The 20,938-nt window shown below is 52.3% G+C and overlaps 2 protein-coding genes across 2 annotated transcripts in view; one reads left to right on the top strand and one right to left on the bottom strand.

The window, feature by feature from the left end:
* Nucleotides 1-4,113: 4,113 nt before the first annotated feature.
* On the top strand, nucleotides 4,114-12,697 carry LOC140122797 (transcription factor 23-like). The gene is made up of 3 exons (XM_072143996.1): nucleotides 4,114-5,632; nucleotides 7,956-8,234; nucleotides 12,318-12,697. Exons 1-3 carry the CDS (start codon nucleotides 5,498-5,500, stop codon nucleotides 12,390-12,392), a joined length of 489 nt encoding a protein of 162 aa, XP_072000097.1. The 5' UTR covers nucleotides 4,114-5,497; the 3' UTR covers nucleotides 12,393-12,697.
* Nucleotides 12,698-13,533: 836 nt separating this feature from the next.
* SLC5A6 (solute carrier family 5 member 6) overlaps nucleotides 13,534-20,938 on the bottom strand; it is a 14,838-nt gene continuing 7,433 nt past the window's right edge. Inside the window, exons 6-9 of the mRNA XM_072143995.1 lie at nucleotides 19,330-19,511; nucleotides 19,142-19,245; nucleotides 18,860-19,011; nucleotides 13,534-16,667 (exon numbers count right to left, since the gene is read on the bottom strand). Coding sequence (XP_072000096.1) covers nucleotides 16,503-16,667; nucleotides 18,860-19,011; nucleotides 19,142-19,245; nucleotides 19,330-19,511 — 603 coding nt within the window. The 3' untranslated portion in view covers nucleotides 13,534-16,502. The remainder of the gene's footprint in view (nucleotides 16,668-18,859; nucleotides 19,012-19,141; nucleotides 19,246-19,329; nucleotides 19,512-20,938) is intronic.

Genomic DNA, 20,938 nt, shown 5'->3' with positions numbered 1-20,938 from the left:
CTAACCTCAGCCCATCCAACATCCTGACTGTGCTCCTAGGCTTATCACAAGCATCAGTGCCTAACCTCAGCCCATCCATCATTCTGATTGTGCTCCAAGGCTCATCACCAGCATCAGTGCCTAACTACAGCCCATCCAACATCCTGATTGTGGTCCTAGGCTTATCACCAGCATCAGTGCCTAACCAAAGCCCCATGTAACATCCTGACTGTGCTCCTAGGCTCATCACCAGCATCAGTGCCTAACTAAAGCCCATCCAACATCCTGATTGTGGTCCTAGGCTTATCACCAGCATCAGTGCCTAACCAAAGCCCCATGTAACATCCTGACTGTGCTCCTAGGCTTATCACCGGCATCAGTGCCTAGCCTCATCCATCATCCTGACTGTGCTCCTAGACCCATCACCCAAATCAGTGCTAACTACAGCCCATCCAACATCCTGACTGTGCTCCTAGGCTCATCACCAGCATCAGTGCCTAACCTCAGCCCCATCAACATCCTGACTGTGCTCCTAGGCTCATCACCAGCATCAGTGCCTAACCTCAGCCCCATCAACATCCTGACTGTGCTCCTAGGCTCATCACCAGCATCAGTGCCTAACCCTCAGCCCATCCATCATCCTGACTGTTCTCCTAGGCTCATCACCAGCATCAGTGCCTAACTAAAGCCCATCCAACATCCTGACTGTGCTCCTAGGCTCAACACCAACATCAGTGCTAACTAAAGCCCATCCAACATCCTGACTGTGCTCCTAGGCTCATCCTCAGCATCAGTGCCAAACCTTAGCCCCATCTATCATCCTGACTGTGGTCCTAGGCTTATCACCAGCATCAGTGCCTAACCAAAGCCCCATGTAACATCCTGACTGTGCTCCTAGGCTTATCACCGGCATCAGTGCCTAACCTCAGCCTCATCCATCATCCTGACTGTGCTCCTAGACCCATCACCCAAATCAGTGCTAACTACAGCCCATCCAACATCCTGACTGTGCTCCTAGGCTCATCACCAGCATCAGTGCCTAACCTCAGCCCCATCAACATCCTGACTATGCTCCTAGGCTCATCACCAGCATCAGTGCCTAACCTCAGCCCCATCCATCGTCCTGACTGTGCTCCTGGGCTCATCACCAGCATCAGTGCCTAACATCAGCCCCATCCATCGTCCTGACTGTGCTCCTAGACTCATCACCCGCATCAATGCCTAACCTCAGCCCATCCAACATCCTGACTGTGGTCCTAGGCTCATCACCAGCATCAGTGCCTAACCTCAGCCCATCCATCATCCTGACTGTGCTCCTAGGCTCATCACCAGCATCACTGCCTAACCCTTAGCCCATCCATCATCCTGACTGTGCTCCTAGGCTCATCACCAGCATCAGTGCCTAACCTCAGCCCCATCCAACATCCTGACTGTGCTCCTAGGCTCATCACCAGCATCAGTGCCTAACCTCAGGCCATCCAACATCCTGGCAATGGTCCTAGGCCAGTGATGGCTAACCTATGGCACTGGTGCCAGAGGTGGCACTCAGAGCCCTTTCTGCGGGCACTCAGGCCATCACCAGAGATGACTCCAGGTATCTTCCTGTAGTCCCAGACAGCCCAGGACTTGCTGTGCACAGAGCTATTTTAAAGTGACAGCTGTACCTGGGACTATTTTCTGCTTTATTGGTGTCCTCAGGGTGATGGTATCAATGAAAACTGTGACAGAGAAGGGAGTATAAATCACAAATTAGATTTCTGTGTTGGCACTTTGCGATAAATAAGTGGGTCTATGTTGTAGTTTGGGCACTCGGTCTTTAAAAGGTTTGCCATCACTGTCCTAGGCTCATCACCAGCATCAGTGCCTAACCTCAGCCCATCCATCATTCTGACTGTGCTCCTAGGCTCATCACCAGCATCAGTGCCTAACCTCAGCCCATCCATCATCCTGACTGTGCTCCTAGGCTCATCACCAGCATCAGTGCCTAACCTCAGCCCCATCCATCGTCCTGACTGTGCTCCTGGGCTCATCACCCGCATCAATGCCTAACCTCAGCCCATCCAACATCCTGACTGTGGTCCTAGGCTCATCACCAGCATCATTGCCTAACCTCTGCCCCATCCAACATCCTGACTGTGCTCCTGGGCTCATCACCAGCATCAGTGCCTAACCTCAGCCCATCCATCATCCTGACTGTGCTCCTAGGCTCATCACCAGCATCAGTGCCTAACCTCAGCCCCATCCATCGTCCTGACTTTGCTCCTGGGCTCATCACCCGCATCAATGCCTAACCTCAGCCCATCCAACATCCTGACTGTGGTCCTAGGCTCATCACCAGCATCATTGCCTAACCTCAGCCCCATCCAACATCCTGACTGTGCTCCTGGGCTCATCACCAGCATCAGTGCCTAACCTCAGCCCATCCATCATCCTGACTGTGCTCCTAGGCTCATCACCAGCATCAGAGCCTAACCTCAGCCCATCCATCATCCTGACTGTGGTCCTAGGCTCATCACCAGCATCAGTGCCTAACCTCTGCCCATCCATCATCCTGACTGTGCTCCTAGGCTCATCACCAGCATCAGTGCCTAATCTCAGCCCATCCAACATCCTGACTGTGGTCCTAGGCTCATCACCAGCATCAGTGCCTAACCTCAGCCCATCCATCATCCTGACTGTGCTCCTAGGCTCATCACCAGCATCAGTACCTAACCTCAGCCCATCGATCATACTGACTGTGCTCCTAGGCTCATCACCAGCATCAGTGCCTAACCTCAGCCACATCCATCATCCTGACTGTGCTCCTAGGCTCATCACCAGCATCAGTGCCTAACCTCAGCCCCATCAACATCCAGACTGTGCTCCTAGGCTCATCACTGGCATCAGTGCCTAACCTCAGCCCCATCCATCGTCCTGACTGTGCTCCTAGGCTCATCACCCGCATCAATGCCTAGCCTCAGCCCATCCAACATCCTGACTGTGCTCCTAGGCTCATCACCAGCATCAGTGCCTAACCTCAGCCCCATCTATAATCCTGTCTGTGCTCCTGGGCTCATCACCAGCATCAGTGCCTAACCCTCAGCCCATCCATCATCCTGACTGTGCTCCTAGGCTCATCACCAGCATCAGTGCCTAACCTCAGCCCATCCATCATCTGGACTGTGGTCCTAGGCTCATCCCCAGCATCAGTGCCTAACCTCAGCCCATCCATCATCCTGACTGTGCTCCTAGGCTCATCACCAGCATCAGTGCCTAACCTCAGCCCATCCAACATCCTGACTGTGGTCCTAGGCTCACGACCAGCATCAGTGCCTAACCTCAGCCCATCCATCATCTGGACTGTGGTCCTAGGCTCATCACCAGCATCAGTGCCTAACCTCAGCCCATCCATCATCCTGACTGTGCTCCTAGGCTCATCACCAGCATCAGTGTCTAACCTCAGCCCATCCAACATCCTGACTGTGGTCCTAGGCTCATCACCAGCATCAGTGCCTAACCTCAGCCCATCCATCATCCTGATTGTGCTCATAGGCTCATCACCAGCATCAGTGCCTAATCTCATCCCATCCAACATCTTGACTCTGCTCCTAGGCTCATCACCAGCATCAGTGCCTAACCTCAGCCCCATCTATCATCCTGACTGTGCTCCTGGGCTTATCACCAGCATCAGTGCCTAACCTCAGCCCATCCGACATCCTGACTGTGCTCCTAGGCTCATGACCAGCATCAGTGCCTAACCTCAGCCCATCCATCATCCGGACTGTGGTCCTAGGCTCATCACCAGCATCAGTGCCTAACCTCAGCCCATCCATCATCCTGACTGTGCTCCTAGGCTAATCACCAGCATCAGTGCCTAACCTCAGCCCATCCAACATCCTGACTGTGGTCCTAGGCTCATCACCAGCATCAGTGCCTAACCTCAGCCCATCCATCATCCTGACTGTGGTCCTAGGCTCATCACCAGCATCAGTGCCTAACCTCAGCCCATCCAACATCTTGACTGTGCTCCTAGGCTCATCACCCGCATCAGTGCCTAGCCTCAGCCCCATCTATCATCCTGACTGTGCTCCTGGGCTCATCACCAGCATCAGTGCCTAACCTCAGCCCATCCAAAATCCTGACCGTGCTCCTAGGCCAGTGATGGCGAACTTTTTAGAGACTGAGTGCCCAAAATGCAAACCAGACCCACTTATTTATTGCAAAGTGCCAACACAGCAATTATTGCATTAAAATCTTCTTGCTCTGTGCTATACCACATCTTTCAGTGGTCCGAAGGACACCAATATCGTTGACAGAAGGTTGGAAAATTCAGATTGCCATTGGAGCTTCCCTGAACATGAAAAATTGTGGGGCCAAGAGCTTCAATGGCGCCAATGATAATCTGACCCTGTCCTCAGCTTCTCTTTCTGCAGTCTCAGGTAGACCCAGATGCTTTACTTTAAAATAACGCTGAGGTATGCAGGAGGATCCTTCAACTCCTGTCTGGGGAATTTTGTGCTGGGGCAACAGCCTGAGTCCCCACTGAGAGGGCTCAGAGTGCCACCTCTGGCACCCGTGCCATAGGTTCGCCACCACTGTCCTAGGCTCATCACCAGCATCAGTGCCTAACCTCAGCCCATCCATCATACTGACTGTGCTCCTAGGCTCATCACCCGCATCAGTGCCTAACCTCAGCCCCATCCAACATCCTGAATGTGCTCCTAGACCATTCACCAGCATTAGTGCCTAACCTCAGCCCCTTCCAACATCCTGACTGTGCTCCTAGACCCATCACCAGCATTAGTGCCTAACCTCAGCCCCATCCAACATCCTGGCTGTGCTCCTAGGCTCATTACCTGCATCAGTGCCTAACTTCAGCCCCAGTCAACATCCTGACTGCGCTCCTAGGCTCATCACCCGCATCAATGCCTAACCTCAGCCTCATCCAGTATCCTGACTGTGCTCCTAGGCTCAATTCTTGCATCAGTGCATTGACAGGTGTGCTTTTTCTTCTCCTTTAGGTAACGGTGTGCCTGGACCCATGTGTAGCATTAGTACTAATCTGAACCCAATCCAACACGAGACTCCGACACCAGCCTCAGTGCCAGACCTGAGCTCCAGACTCTTATATACAAACATCCCAAAATCTGATCAAAATCTTTGTCAGTACAGCTACGCACTCTTATACATGATGTAGGACATGGACATGACAGAACCTAGAATAGTCCGGCCCGGTGTGTAATCTTTGGACCTCATATTATGTACTAGTTGTATGTTACCTACTACTGCCCCCCTAAACGGAGCACGCAGAGTTCCTGGGAGTCCAGGACATGAGGGGTATACCAAGATAAGACCAAAAACCAAACAATCCCTCCCCCCCATTACACTTCTGATGCAGATAATGAGGCGGGGGCTACACTGTGATCCCTCATTATCTGCTCATAGATCCCCCCACAGATTCTTCTCATTTCATCAAGTTTTGCAAAGTTCTTGGAGTGAATGGAGGATGAAGAAGCTGCACGGATAGCTGAGAGGCGACATGGACAGGACCGGAGCGATGGCGCAGGTCCTTAGGCAAGGAGCCTCTATGGAAGGAGGAGATAAGGAAGAGGTGCTGCAGAAGGGGTGGCAGCTGGAGCCGAGAATAAGACAGGGTGTCACCACAAAAACACCGGTAAGTAGGATCTCTGACTATTTATTGAAGAGTTGAGGTTGTCATTGCTGGGAAAAAGTATTTGCCCTTTTTGTCCACCATGGTAGATCACACCTGGAGGGAGGACCAGCAGCGGTTCATTAGGGAACATTGTAGCACTTAGTGTCATCTTCCAGGATGTGTCGTCTGGACATTGCGGTGGAGATTCATGACTGTTTCAGGTCTTCTCTGTTGCAGATAGTGGACCTCACCGTGGTCCTGCTAGACATGGATGATCTTCTGCAGAAAGGGGACATCATTTTTTGCCCTGATCTCTAGAATCAGTCAGGTTGTAGTTCATGGACTCCTTGCAGGACGTCTTATCAATCAGATCTGTTAATATCAGAGGAAGACCCCAGGGTCCTGTCATCTCTGTATCTGCTGCAAATGATCCGTGTGCCCTGATTATTATTCTTCAGAACCAGGATCACAGGAGGATCATCTGGGACTATAGAGGGACGATCCAACCCTGTATATCAATAACCAGTATAATGACAGCCAGGATTCACCATTCTGGGGTGAAATCCACAATGTCCCCATAACAGTGTCATCTACACATCTCCCCCCATAACAGTGTCACCTACACATCCCCCATAACAGTGTCATCTACACATTCCCCCCCCCTATAACAGTGTCATCTACACATTCCCCCCCCCCTATAACAGTGTCATCTACACATTCCCCCCCCCCCTATAACAGTGTCATCTACACATTCCCCCCCCCCTATAACAGTGTCATCTACACATTCCCCCCCCCCCTATAACAGTGTCATCTACACATTCCCCCCCCCTATAACAGTGTCATCTACACATCCCCCCCCCCCTAACAGTGTCATCTACACATCCCCCCCCCCCTATAACAGTGTCATCTACACATCCCCCCCCCTATAACAGTGTCATCTACACATCCCCCCCCCCCTATAACAGTGTCATCTACACATCCCCCCCCCCTATAACAGTGTCATCTACACATCCCCCCCCCCCCCATAACAGTGTCATCTACACATCCCCCCCCATAACAGTGTCCTCTACACATCCCCCCCCCCATAACAGTGTCATCTACACATCCCCCCCCCATAACAGTGTCACCTACACATCCCCCATAACAGTGTCACCTACACATCCCCCATAACAGTGTCACCTACACATCCCCCATAACAGTGTCATCTACACATTCCCCCCCCCCTATAACAGTGTCATCTACACATTCCCCCCCCCCTATAACAGTGTCATCTACACATTCCCCCCCCCTATAACAGTGTCATCTACACATTCCCCCCCCCCTATAACAGTGTCATCTACACATCCCCCCCCCCCCTAACAGTGTCATCTACACATCCCCCCCCCCCTATAACAGTGTCATCTACACATCCCCCCCCCCTATAACAGTGTCATCTACACATCCCCCCCCCCTATAACAGTGTCATCTACACATCCCCCCCCCCTATAACAGTGTCATCTACACATCCCCCCCCCCCCCATAACAGTGTCATCTACACATCCCCCCCCATAACAGTGTCCTCTACACATCCCCCCCCCATAACAGTGTCATCTACACATCCCCCCCCCCATAACAGTGTCATCTACACATCCCCCCCCCATAACAGTGTCATCTACACATCCCCCATAACAGTGTCACCTACACATCCCCCATAACAGTGTCACCTACACATCCCCCATAACAGTGTCATCTACACATCCCCCCATAACAGTGTCATCTACACATCCCCCCCATAACAGTGTCACCTATACATCCCCCATAAGTGTCATCTACACATCCCTCCCCATAACAGTGTCACCTACACATCCCTCCCCATAACAGTGTCACCTACACATCCCCCCATAACAGTGTCACCTACACATCCCCCATAACAGTGTCATCTACACCTCCCCCATAACAGTGTCATCTACACATCCCCCTATAACAGTGTCACCTACACATCCCCCCATAACAGTGTCACCTACACATCCCCCCATAACAGTGTCACCTACACATCCCCCATAACAGTGTCACCTACACATCCCCCATAACAGTGTCATCTACACATCCCCCATAACAGTGTCACCTACACATCCCCCCATAACAGTGTCACCTACACATCCCCCCATAACAGTGTCACCTACACATCCCCCCATAACAGTGTCACCTACACATCCCCCCATAACAGTGTCATCTACACATCCCCCATAACAGTGTCATCTACACATCCCCCCATAACAGTGTCACCTACACATCCCCCCATAACAGTGTCACCTACACATCCCGACAATCGTGACATATTCACATCAGATTTTATATTTTTCAGGTGTTAAAAGTTGCCAAAACCAAAAAGCCTTTTCCCGGGAAACAATCCCCTGAGAATAATGCCAGGGAGAGGAACCGCGTCCGGACCCTCAGACAAGCTTTCCTGTCCCTGCAGGCGGCCCTGCCCTCTGTGCCTCCTGACACCAAATTATCAAAGTTGGATGTCCTGGTCCTGGCCACCAGCTACATCGCCCACCTGACCCACACGCTGCACCAGGAGGGGCACCCAGCCACTGCACCCCACACTGGAAGAGGCCCAGGATACCTACACCCCATGAAGGTAAGAGGATGCTATACATCACAAATGTCCTGTGCTGTACTCTTCAGGACATACCCCCCAAGTCTCCCATGTTCTATCAGGTACTTTAAGCAAAGTTTTCACAAATACAGCAGGAGATTAATGAAAATTGTTACCTTCACATCCCCATAAAATTAACTTTGTTATCTTGCCTGGCAAACGGACAGGTGCAGCAGGAGACAAAGGGGATGTGTCCTGCTGGGCTTTGTCCAGCAACTCCCCCACATTCGTCCTCACCATTCAGCACTTCATGTCATGTGACAAGAGTGATGTCATCTAAGGTCCTTTACCACATGAAATCTCAGCAGCCTCCATGAAGGATGGGGAGGAGTGGACATCCATATACATGGGGTTACTGGGTAAAGAACCTTTGACACAGGACATGAAGTGCTGAAAGAAGAGAAAGAAGCTTGGAGAGGAACTGCTGTACATGACCAAGTGGGACAGGCCCCCTGTGGCTCACGGCTGGGTCTGGCTGGATGCCAAATAAGATGATGAAGTTTATTTTATGGGGATGTGGGGAAAAATTTTTTTGCTAAAAGAAAGATGTCATTTGGTTTAAAGGGCTCTAAGGGAACCTGTCACTAGCTGTATATGCGAAAATTTGGCAACGGGTTCCCAGTTTTGATAACCTTCTGTACAATAAGCTGATCCTCTGTCCCAGTCTACACTGTAAAGATTCACATAAAACACAAAGTCATCAAACTTCCTATCCCATAGGATTGTAGGGTTAGCTTCTTAATCTAGGGTGGGGCTAGCTTCTTATTCAAGGGGGCGGGGTCAGCTTCTTATTCAAGGGGGCGGGGTCAGCTTCTTATTCAAGGGGGCGGGGTCAGCTTCTTATTCAAGGGCAGGGGCAGCTACATATTCTAGGGCGGGGTTAGCTCGTTATCGAAGGGTGGGGCCATGTCATTAGCATAGGGTGCGTCAGCTCATTTGCATGGCATGTTTCAGCACACTGTCAGTGGGTGGGGTCAGCAATGTAACATTAATTTTAATTATAACATAGTATTTCACGCTCCATGTAGGAGACTGGATAGATAGCGTTCTATGGTAAGTACCATGTTAGTTGCTGTTCCACTGGTTTGTAGTCCAATAATCTACATGAGACTCGTATAAACTCCAATCTCCATGTATCCGTTTCAGTCCCGGCTGGCAAGTGTATTCAGATGTGTGTGGAAGCCGCTTAGGGTTTGTTTTTTCCACTTTGGCCACGGGAAGGAACAAGGGTCAAAATTTCCTATGTTTCAGAGGCTATCACAGCTTCCACAGAGTTAACCATGGTCAAGAGTTAAAGGACATCACCACCAGGATGAAAAACTGTATGCAAATGAGCCTGAGGGGCTCCAAGCTCCATTAACACCTGTGGAGCCCCTCAGGCTCATTTGCATACAGTCATCAATCCTGGTGAAGGTTGTCCCTTAAGAATGGTTAACTCTGTAGAAACTGTGATAGGTTCCAAGGTGCAGCCGGAAGCTACAAAAGGAAATCTCTGAACGACGGCCACAATCCCTGATGGAGGAGGCCGATTAGCCTCTGAAACGCATAGGGAATTTTGACCCTTGTTCCTTCTCGTAGCCAAAGTGGTGACCTCACCGAAGTGGAAACGAACTAGCCAATCTGTTTCTGTCGGCTGGGAATGACACGGATCCGCGGAGATTGGAGTTTATACGACTCTCGTCTAGATTATTAGACTACAAACCAGTGGAACAGCAACTAACACAGTAACTATTATAGAAGGCCAAATACCCAGTCTCATACACGGAGCGTGAAATACTATGTTATAATTAGTTAACCAATTTTAAATATCGGAGGGATTTTGTATATCGCAGCATCAACCTGCTTTACCTGAGTGTTTCTTTTTTTTATATTCTCTAACATGAATTTATTTTAGATGGTGGCACAGAAAATAAATCTCATAAGAAGAGGGCAGGGTCAGCAGGGTCCTCCAGTTACTCGTACATGGCGGGGTCGGCAGGGTCCTCCAGTTACTCGTACATGGCGGGGTCGGCAGGGTCCTCCAGTTACTCGTACATGGCGGGGTCGGCAGGGTCCTCCAGTTACTCGTACATGGCGGGGTCGGCAGGGTCCTCCAGTTACTCGTACATGGCGGGGTCGGCAGGGTCCTCCAGTTACTCGTACATGGCGGGGTCGGCAGGGTCCTCCAGTTACTCGTACATGGCGGGGTCGGCAGGGTCCTCCAGTTACTCGTACATGGCGGGGTCAGCAGGGTCCTCCAGTTACTCGTACATGGTGGGGTCGGCAGGGTCCTCCAGTTACTCGTACATGGCGGGGTCGGCAGGGTCCTCCAGTTACTCGTACATGGCGGGGTCGGCAGGGTCCTCCAGTTACTCGTACATGGTGGGGTCGGCAGAGTCCTCTAGTTACTCGTACATGGTGGGGTCGGCAGAGTCCTCTAGTTACTTGTACATGGTGGGGTCGGCAGAGTCCTCTAGTTACTTGTACATGGTGGGGTCGGCAGAGTCCTCTAGTTACTTGTACATGGTGGGGTCGGCAGAGTCCTCTAGTTACTTGTACATGGCGGGATCAGCAGGGTCCTCTAGTTACTTGTACATGGCGGGGTCGGCAGAGTCCTCTAGTTACTTGTACATGGCGGGATCAGCAGGGTCCTCTAGTTACTTGTACATGGCGGGGTCGGCAGAGTCCTCTAGTTACTTGTACATGGCGGGGTCAGCAGAGTCCTCTAGTTACTTGTACATGGCGGGGTCAGCAGGGTCCTCTAGTTACTTGTACATGGCGGGGTCGGCAGAGTCCTCTAGTTACTTGTACATGGCGGGGTCAGCAGGGTCCTCTAGTTACTTGTACATGGCCGGGTCAGCAGGGTCCTCTAGTTACTTGTACATGGCGGGGTCGGCAGAGTCCTAGAGTTACTCGTACATGGCGGGGTCAGCAGGGTCCTCTAGTTACTCGTACATGCCGGGGTCAGCAGGGTCCTCTAGTTACTCGTACATGGGGGGGGGGGGGGACAGCAGCATCCTCCAGTTACTCGTACATGGTGTAGTCAGCAGAGTCCTCTAGTTACTCGTACATGGGGGCGGGGTCAGCAGGGTCCTCCAGTTACTCGTACATGGCGGGGTCAGCAGGGTCCTCTAGTTACTCGTACATGGTGGGGTCGGCAGAGTCCTCTAGTTACTCGTACATGGCGGGGTCGGCAGGGTCCTCTAGTTACTCGTACATGGTGGGGTCGGCAGAGTCCTCTAGTTACTCGTACATGGCGGGGTCGGCAGAGTCCTCTAGTTACTCGTACATGGCGGGGTCGGCAGGGTCCTCCAGTTACTCGTACATGGCGGGGTCAGCAGGGTCCTCCAGTTACTCGTACATGGCGGGGTCAGCAGGGTCCTCTAGTTACTCGTACATGGCGGGGTCAGCAGGGTCCTCCAGTTACTCGTACATGGCGGGGTCGGCAGGGTCCTCTAGTTACTCGTACATGGCGGGGTCAGCAGGGTCCTCTAGTTACTCGTACATGGCGGGGTCAGCAGGGTCCTCTAGTTACTCGTACATGGCGGGGTCAGCAGAGTCCTCTAGTTACTCGTACATGGTGGGGTCGGCAGAGTCCTCTAGTTACTCGTACATGGCGGGGTCGGCAGAGTCCTCTAGTTACTCGTACATGGCGGGGTCGGCAGGGTCCTCTAGTTACTCGTACATGGTGGGGTCGGCAGAGTCCTCTAGTTACTCGTACATGGTGGGGTCGGCAGAGTCCTCTAGTTACTTGTACATGGCGGGGTCGGCAGAGTCCTCTAGTTACTTGTACATGGCGGGGTCGGCAGAGTCCTCTAGTTACTTGTACATGGCGGGGTCAGCAGAGTCCTCTAGTTACTTGTACATGGCGGGGTCAGCAGAGTCCTCTCATTATTATTATTTTCATTAGAGGAATATATTCAGAGAACAATCTTATTATTAAAAGGACTGTTATGATCATCATCAGGTCAGAAGAGTCGTCTCCCCATCACCAGTATTAGGGTCATTCCACTGACCTTCCAGTACAGCCCAGCAGGGCCATATTACACGGTGGATATTTATATCGGTGACATTTCTGTCTTGTAGAAGTGGCCGATGAGGTCGCGTCTGTACGCGGAGGCTCTGCAGCATGAGGACAGATCTGCAGTCAGCGAGGACTAGATACCCCTCTACAAACACAGAGGGACAGAAGACAGGACTGATCCAGGACACAGATGGACAGATCGAGAATACAGCGGAATTATATGGGTGTGACATCTGCCCGAGGCCTTAGTGGACCTAACCCCCTCCCCCATACTGCTCGGCTCTCTATGAGCTCTCAGGAGTCCGTGCTCATGCAGCGTTTTTCAGCAAGTATAACGATTTTGAGTTGTGAAATGAACAATCTAACCAGGATCCGAAATCTGTAGATCAGTGTGGTCACTCCTTCCCACCTACAACAAACAGGTTTGGGGTATCCTGGGGCATGTACATACAATAAAATCTGATTCCTTTAATTCTGTGGATTTATTGTAAATCAGTATACCACCACCGCCGCCGCCAGGGGGAGCTCACCGCAGACATGTTCATACGCCGCCGCCATCGGGGAGCTCACCGCAGACATGTTCATACGCCGCCGCCAGGGGGAGCTCACCGCAGACATGTTCATACGCCGCCGCCATCGGGGAGCTCACCGCAGACATGTTCATACGCCGCCGCCATCGGGGAGCTCACCGCAGACATGTTCATACGCCGCCGCCATCGGGGAGCTCACCGCAGACATGTTCATACGCCGCCGCCATCGGGGAGCTCACCGCAGACATGTTCATACGCCGCCGCCATCGGGGAGCTCACCGCAGACATGTTCATACGCCGCCGCCATCGGGGAGCTCACCGCAGACATGTTCATACGCCGCCGCCATCGGGGAGCTCACCGCAGGCATGTTTATACGCCGCCGCCGCCATGGGGGAGCTCACCGCAGACATGTTTATACGCCGCCGCCGCCATGGGGGAGCTCACCGCAGACATGTTTATACGCCGCCGCCATCGGGGAGCTCACCGCAGACATGTTTATACGCCGCCGCCATGGGGGAGCTCACCGCAGACATGTTTATACGCCGCCGCCATGGGGGAGCTCACCGCAGACAGGTTATACGCCGCCGCCAGGGGGAGCTCACCGCAGACAGGTTATACGCCAGGGATGTCGGGAGTGATACATTGCGTGATAGGGAGGTTACATTCTGGGCTCCAGGGCTCATGGATGATGAGAGTGCTGCTTCTACTCACATACCGTATAATGCAATCAGCAGGGGGTGCCCTGCAGCAGATTGTTCAGACTTTATTATTAAATCAGATCCTGGAATGACATCACATGAGAACTTATTTTCAAGGAAAAGAAAAAAAAAAAAAGTTACAAAAAATACTGAATACAGTGCAAAAAATCTCCCCTGGGGACACGGCCGTCGTGGCTTTGGCACAGTCAGAGGTTCGGGGAGGGAGCATCAGATACTGATGGGCCATTCAGTAAGAACATGCAGCAGGGGTAGTAACCAGAGAGCTACAGACAAGCAGCTGACCGTGCATGAAACACGTTGGTACAAAGTTGTATGAGGGTACACAGAAGAAGGTGGAGCGAGAACCTCCCATCCAGCAAGACTCTGGTGCTGCAGGATCCGATGCATTTCAGTTCTTGGGTCTAGGAGATCAACCTCATTCTTGGAATTATATCAAGGATTCGCGTTACAATTACAATGTGGCAGAATTTGTAACCTTTGATCTCCAATCGCTTTTTCTAGATCAATAGAATTGTTTCGTTGGATGGGTCCAGATTAGAACATTCCATTCCCTGAGACAAAGTCCGCTAAAAAGTTATGTATCAATCAATGACATCAGTGATCACATGACTTTCCCGCTATCCACCATTAGATGAAAAAATTATTTAAAAATTTTTTTAAAAAACCTGACTACGACTACAGCCTGCAGAGATTTCTCACATTGAAGGCAAAAATTAAAATATGATAAAAAATTTTGAACACTTTGTTTTTGCAATCTTACACCAATAATTACCATCAAATAAGTTAATTTCATTGGTCAAAAGGTTTTACATAAATAAAGCACAAATGATCTGGTACAAAGACGCAAGGAAAAGCTTCACAGACGGAAAAAAAAAGCAGAAGCTGAGAAAATAAGTATCGTGGGGACAACCTTTAGGCAAAGCCAAGATACTCCAGTCACATCCAAAGCAGCTTTTAAAATAGTTCTGTTACATCGGGCGGTGCAGGGCGGAGGATAGTTACCACAAGACTCCCAGTAGCAGTAGGATCATGGAGTTGGACATCCTATGCAGCTCATATCATGAGCCCACAGCAAGTTTTTGGTAGACTGAATTTCGGGTGCCATGGCCAAACCACCACAAACAACACTGATCTGGTTCCTGGGGTAAGTTCTAGTGGTTAAAAGTAAACTCGAAATCTAAGAAACTTGACATCGATCTTCTGAAGTTGTCATAGATATCCACCACAATCCCAACGAAAGCTCCAAGCCTACAGCCCCCTAGGGGAGCGACATTCGACACGGACTCTAGATCTTCACCTGAGCAACTGTTCATGTAGTGTGAAGAAGTTCTAGAGATGTTAGATTGACTTTCGAGTTCTTGAGGGCAACCTCGAGCCTGGGGGGCGGGGGGGGGGGAGAGAGAGATGAAGATCGGGACCTTGTAGGCCACAACAAGGAGAATCTTAGAAGGTCTGAGCCACCCCCATGGAAGCAGAGATTAGGCAAACTAGAGTCTGGGTTACATTGGATTTGACTCAAGTTCTTGAAGGTGGCACAGGTTTAGGTTCTAAGGCCCAAGATCTTTGGCACCGAAGAGGTCACTCCAAAGTCAACAACATAAGAGCTCAATAATCAAGGCTGAGGGTGTAGACTATGTAGGACTCGAAGACCTAGATGTGCTAATAAGGGGTAGGTTCACGGACTCAACACTATCATTATACTCTAGTCCAGTGGTGGCGAACCTATGGCACGGGTGCCAGAGGTGGCACTCGGAGCCCTCTCTATGGGCACCTGCGCCATCACCCTAGAGCAGAGTTCGCCAGACAGGACTCACGGACTCCTGCAGTCCCAGGCAGCCCAGGACCTTAGAAGGATACATTGATGATCTAAACTTCTTCTCCTTCCTTCTACTCTATTGGTGTCCTCAGGGGCCTATACAATTTAAACACGTGACAGAGCATGGAGTAATAAGTTACTGCTTAAATTGTCGTATCGGCACTTTGCGAAAAATACGTGGGTTTTGGTTGTTGTTTGGGCACTCGGTGTCTAAAAGGTTTGCCATCACTGCTCTAGTCACTCGTAGAGCTGCAGTCACAATCATCTTTACAATACTAGAACACCTCCATCATGTGCCGTCAGCAATGCTACGTTTTATCTTACGGGCAGTGCAGATAATTATGGGGTTACCTCAGAAATAAGACCCTTGTAGATACTGGGAGGTGACACTACAAACAGTATGGAAAAAAACTAGAACTCCCAGCATGCCTCAGCAGCGGGCAGGGTAGTCATGGGCCCCCGTCGTTCTGCATTTCCCCCACTTCTAGCAATGTCTGATTGGCCACAAAGACAGTGAAACAGTTACAAAGGTCCTGGACTAGGACAATGGCACCACCCGATAACCGGAGAACAGTATAAAGTCGATGATTCGGTGAGGAGTCACAGTAGACAGGTCACTAGAAAAAAAAAATCCTGAGTCCAGCTCAAGACAAAGATTATTAATCAGCATGGAGATCGGTGGGATCAAGACACAAGTGATCGAGGGGACGGGACGTCATCTCTGTGAGGGTCAACGCGGCACCAAGGTCTCAGTTCTCACTCTGGAAGATGCCCCATAGTCATCACTGCATTGGACAACGATGGTCGTTACAACCAGTAGAACATTGAGAAGCTTGTTCTAGTTCTGACCTCCCTATAAGGTAACGTCACACATCCAGAGTCCACTCTCTATAACCCGTAGCAAAGAGAAGACATGGTCTGATCCCAGAACCGGAGCACATAGAGAGGTCTACCCATGAAGCCCCAACATCTTATAGATTGTACATGAAGACCACTTAAAAAAGGAACCACAAGGAGAAGACAGAACCGATGGAATGGACGGGGTCAGACCCCTCCCTCCTCCGCACTCCTGGAAGGCCATACATCTCCCCTCATCAGGAGGGATCGGGAGGCTCCTCGGCCACGGACCGGCCAGCCGGCCTCCACACGTTCCAGGACATCTTGGATCTGGTGTGAGGTGGTCACAGGGAGGTCTCCTGGACAACATACGAATGTCCGCCATCAGCGCGGGAGAAGCCGCCATAGTCCACTTCTGCGTCATCTTTTGCAGCTTCTTTTATGCTCCCGTTAAGGAAACCATTACAGGATTTCTCCTCAATACTGGAGTCTGGTGAGATCGGCTTATCCTGGGGGGAAAGGACCAGACAGATTACATCGCACATCATGACATCCCTAGTCCTCCAGGGAGCCCAAGCCCCACCACTGTATGCCATCGCCAGTCCTCCAGGGAGCCCAAGCCCCACCACTGTATGACCTCGCCAGTCCTCCAGAGAGCCCCAACCCCCTCACTGTATGACCTCGCCAGTCCTCCAGGGAGCCCAAGCCCCACCACTGTATGACCTCGCCAGTCCTCCAGAGAGCCCCAACCCCCTCACTGTATGACCTCGCCAGTCCTCCAGAGAGCCCCAACCCCCTCACTGTATGACCTCGCCAGTCCTCCAGAGAGCCCCAACCCCCTCACTGTATGACCTCGCCAGTCCTCCAGAGAGCCCCAACCCCCTCACTGTATGACCTCGCCAGTCCTCCAGAGAGCCCCAACCCCCTCACTGTATGACCTCGCCAGTCCTCCAGAGAGCCCGACCCCCTCACTGTATGACCTCCCCAGTCCACCAGAGAGCCCGACCCCCTCACTGTATGACCTCGCCATCCTCCAGAGAGCCCCAACCCCCTCACTGTATGACCTCGCCATCCTCCAGAGAGCCCCAACTCCCTCACTGTATGACCTCGCCAGTCCTCCAGAGAGCCCCAACTCCCTCACTGTATGACCTCGCCAGTCCTCCAGAGAGCCCCAACTCCCTCACTGTATGACCTCGCCAGTCCTCCAGAGAGCCCCAACCCCCTCACTGTATGACCTCGCCAGTCCTCCAGAGAGCCCCACCCCCTCACTGTATGACCTCACCATCCTCCAGAGAGCCCCACCCCCTCACTATATGACCTCACCATCCTCCAGAGAGCCCCACCCCCTCACTGTATGACCTCCCCATCCTCCAGAGAGCCCCACCCCCTCACTATATGACCTCCCCAGTCCTCCAGAGAGCCCCACCCCCTCACTGTATGACCTCCCCAGTCCTCCAGAGAGCCCCACCCCCTCACTGTATGACCTCCCCAGTCCTCCAGAGAGCCCCACCCCCTCACTGTATGACCTCCCCAGTCCTCCAGAGAGCCCCACCCCCTCACTGTATGACCTCCCCAGTCCTCCAGAGAGCCCCACCCCCTCACTGTATGACCTCCCCAGTCCTCCAGAGAGCCCCACCCCCTCACTGTATGACCTCCCCAGTCCTCCAGAGAGCCCCACCCCCTCACTGTATGACCTCCCCAGTCCTCCAGAGAGCCCCACCCCCTCACTGTATGACCTCCCCAGTCCACCAGAGAGCCCGACCCCCTCACTGTATGACCTCCCCAGTCCTCCAGAGAGCCCGACCCCCTCAATGTATGACCTCCCCAGTCCTCCAGAGAGCCCCACCCCCTCACTGTATGACCTCCCCAGTCCTCCAGAGAGCCCCACCCCCTCACTGTATGACCTCCCCAGTCCTCCAGAGAGCCCCACCCCCTCACTGTATGACCTCCCCAGTCCTCCAGAGAGCCCCACCCCCTCACTGTATGACCTCCCCAGTCCTCCAGAGAGCCCCACCCCCTCACTGTATGACCTCACCATCCTCCAGAGAGCCCCACCCCCTCACTGTATGACCTCACCATCCTCCAGAGAGCCCCACCCCCTCACTGTATGACCTCCCCAGTCCACCAGAGAGCCCCACCCCCTCACTGTATGACCTCCCCAGTCCTCCAGAGAGCCCCACCCCCTCACTGTATGACCTCCCCAGTCCTCCAGAGAGCCCGACCCCCTCACTGTATGACCTCGCCAGTCCTCCAGAGAGCCCACCCCCTCACTGTATGACCTCGCCAGTCCTCCAGAGAGCCCCAGCCCCTCACTGTATGACCTCGCCAGTCCTCCAGAGAGCCCCAGCCCCTCACTGTATGACCTCGCCAGTCCTCCAGAGAGCCCCAACCCCCTCACTGTATGACCTCCCCAGTCCTCCAGAGAGCCCACCCCCTCACTGTATGACCTCACCAGTCCTCCAGAGAGCCCCAGCCCCTCACTGTATGACATCACCATCCTCCAGAGAGCCCCACCCCCTCACTATATGACATCACCATCCTCCAGAGAGCCCCACCCCCTCACTGTATGACATCACCATCCGCCAGAGAGCCCCACCCCCTCACTGTATGACATCACCATCCTCCACATCCCCCCCCCCCCATCTCTTTTCTCCAAATCACAGTCATAGGAGGGAAAACAAAGACAGAAAATGTGTTGTACCTTTAAGAGTCTGGAGGCCTGACGCTCCCCTACCTCAATGTGGCGCACCCCGAACCTCAGCCGCTCCTTGTATCTATCTGGCAGGAAGAAGAGCAGCCTGGGCAGTACCAAGTACACAGTGCGGGGGTCCACGTCACGCCCCTTCATCGGGCCTGAAACATACAAGGTGCATACGTGGGGTTCAGCAGGGACACTGGGGGAGAGGGGGGGGGATAATTAGGAGATTAGATTGTGAGCTCCTGGGGTCAGGGATGATGGGAGTGATACTATAAGGATACTGACCGGTGAGCAGGCTGACGATGATGCCCACTATGACCACGGTGGTGGAGTTATGGGCGCTGTACCACATGTAGGACAAGGCGTGGAACCTCTTCAGGCCACTCAGGCTGTAACAGGAGAGAGAGGAGTCATGTCTGTAGCACTACAACTCCCAGCAGGAGCCCCTGGACATGGGGTCAGTGAGGTCTCACCTCTTGGCGGCTGTAGAGGAGGCCATCAGGGTGGTCATGACGGTGGTGGTGACGTTACCCAGATCCGGGCCCATGGTGGCGTTCAGGGCGGGGGAGGCGGCGGACGCCATTCTGTCCACAAAACTTCCGATACCGATCCAGAAAGCCATGAGCAGACCCGCCAGGAGACCCGAGACCGCGCCCTGCAGGACAGATTATACATATACAGGGGGTCAGGGGTATATACTATATACTGGAGACCCCGACCGCGCCCTGCATGACAGATCATACATATACAGGGGGTCAGGGGTATATACTATATACTGGAGACCCCGACCGCGCCCTGCAGGACAGATTATACATATACAGGGGGTCAGGGGTATATACTATATACTGGAGACCCCAGACCACTCCCTGCATGACAGATTATACATATACAGGGGGTCAGGGGTATATACTATATACTGGAGACCCCAGACCACTCCCTGCATGACAGATTATACATATACAGGGGGTCAGGGGTATATACTATATACTGGAGACCCCAGACCACTCCCTGCATGACAGATTATACATATACAGGGGTGAGGGGTATATACTATATACTGGAGACCCCAGACCACGCCCTGCATGACAGATTATACATATACAGAGGGTCAGGGGTATATACTATATACTGGAGATCCCAGACCGCGTCCTGCATGACAGATTATACATATACAGGGGTGAGGGGTATAAACTATATACTGGAGACCCCAGACCGCGCCCTGCATGACAGATCATACATATACAGGGGTGAGGGGTATATACTATATACTGGAGACCCCGAGACCACGCCCTGCATGACAGATCATACATATACAGGGGGGGCAGGGGTATATACTATATACTGGAGATCCCAGACCACGCCCTGCATGACAGATCATACATATACAGGGGGTCAGGGGTATATACTATATACTGGAGACCCCAGACCGCGCCCTGCATGACAGATCATACATATACAGGGGGTCAGGGGTATATACTATATACTGGAGACCCCAGACCGCGCCCTGCATGACAGATCATACATATACAGGGGTCAGGGGTATATACTATATACTGGAGATCCCAGACCGCGCCCTGCATGACAGATTATACATATACAGGGGTCAGGGGTATATACTATATACTGGAGACCCCAGACCGCGCCCTGCATGACAGATCATACATATACAGGGGGTCAGGGGTATATACTATATACTGGAGACCCCAGACCGCGCCCTGCATGACAGATCATACATATACAGGGGGTCAGGGGTATATACTATATACTGGAGACCCCAGACCGCGCCCTGCATGACAGATTATACATATACAGGGGGTCAGGGGTATATACTATATACTGGAGACCCCGAGACCGCGCCCTGCATGACAGATTATACATATACAGGGGGTCAGGGGTATATACTATATACTGGAGACCCCAGACCGCGCCCTGCATGACAGATTATACATATACAGGGGGTCAGGGGTATATACTATATACTGGAGACCCCAGACCGCGCCCTGCATGACAGATTATACATATACAGGGGGGGCAGGGGTATATACTATATACTGGAGATCCCAGACCGCGTCCTGCATGACA

This window comes from Engystomops pustulosus, chromosome 3, assembly GCF_040894005.1.
Source record: "Engystomops pustulosus chromosome 3, aEngPut4.maternal, whole genome shotgun sequence".
NCBI lineage: Eukaryota > Metazoa > Chordata > Amphibia > Anura > Leptodactylidae > Engystomops > Engystomops pustulosus.
This window is presented reverse-complemented; position numbering and strand designations above follow the sequence as displayed.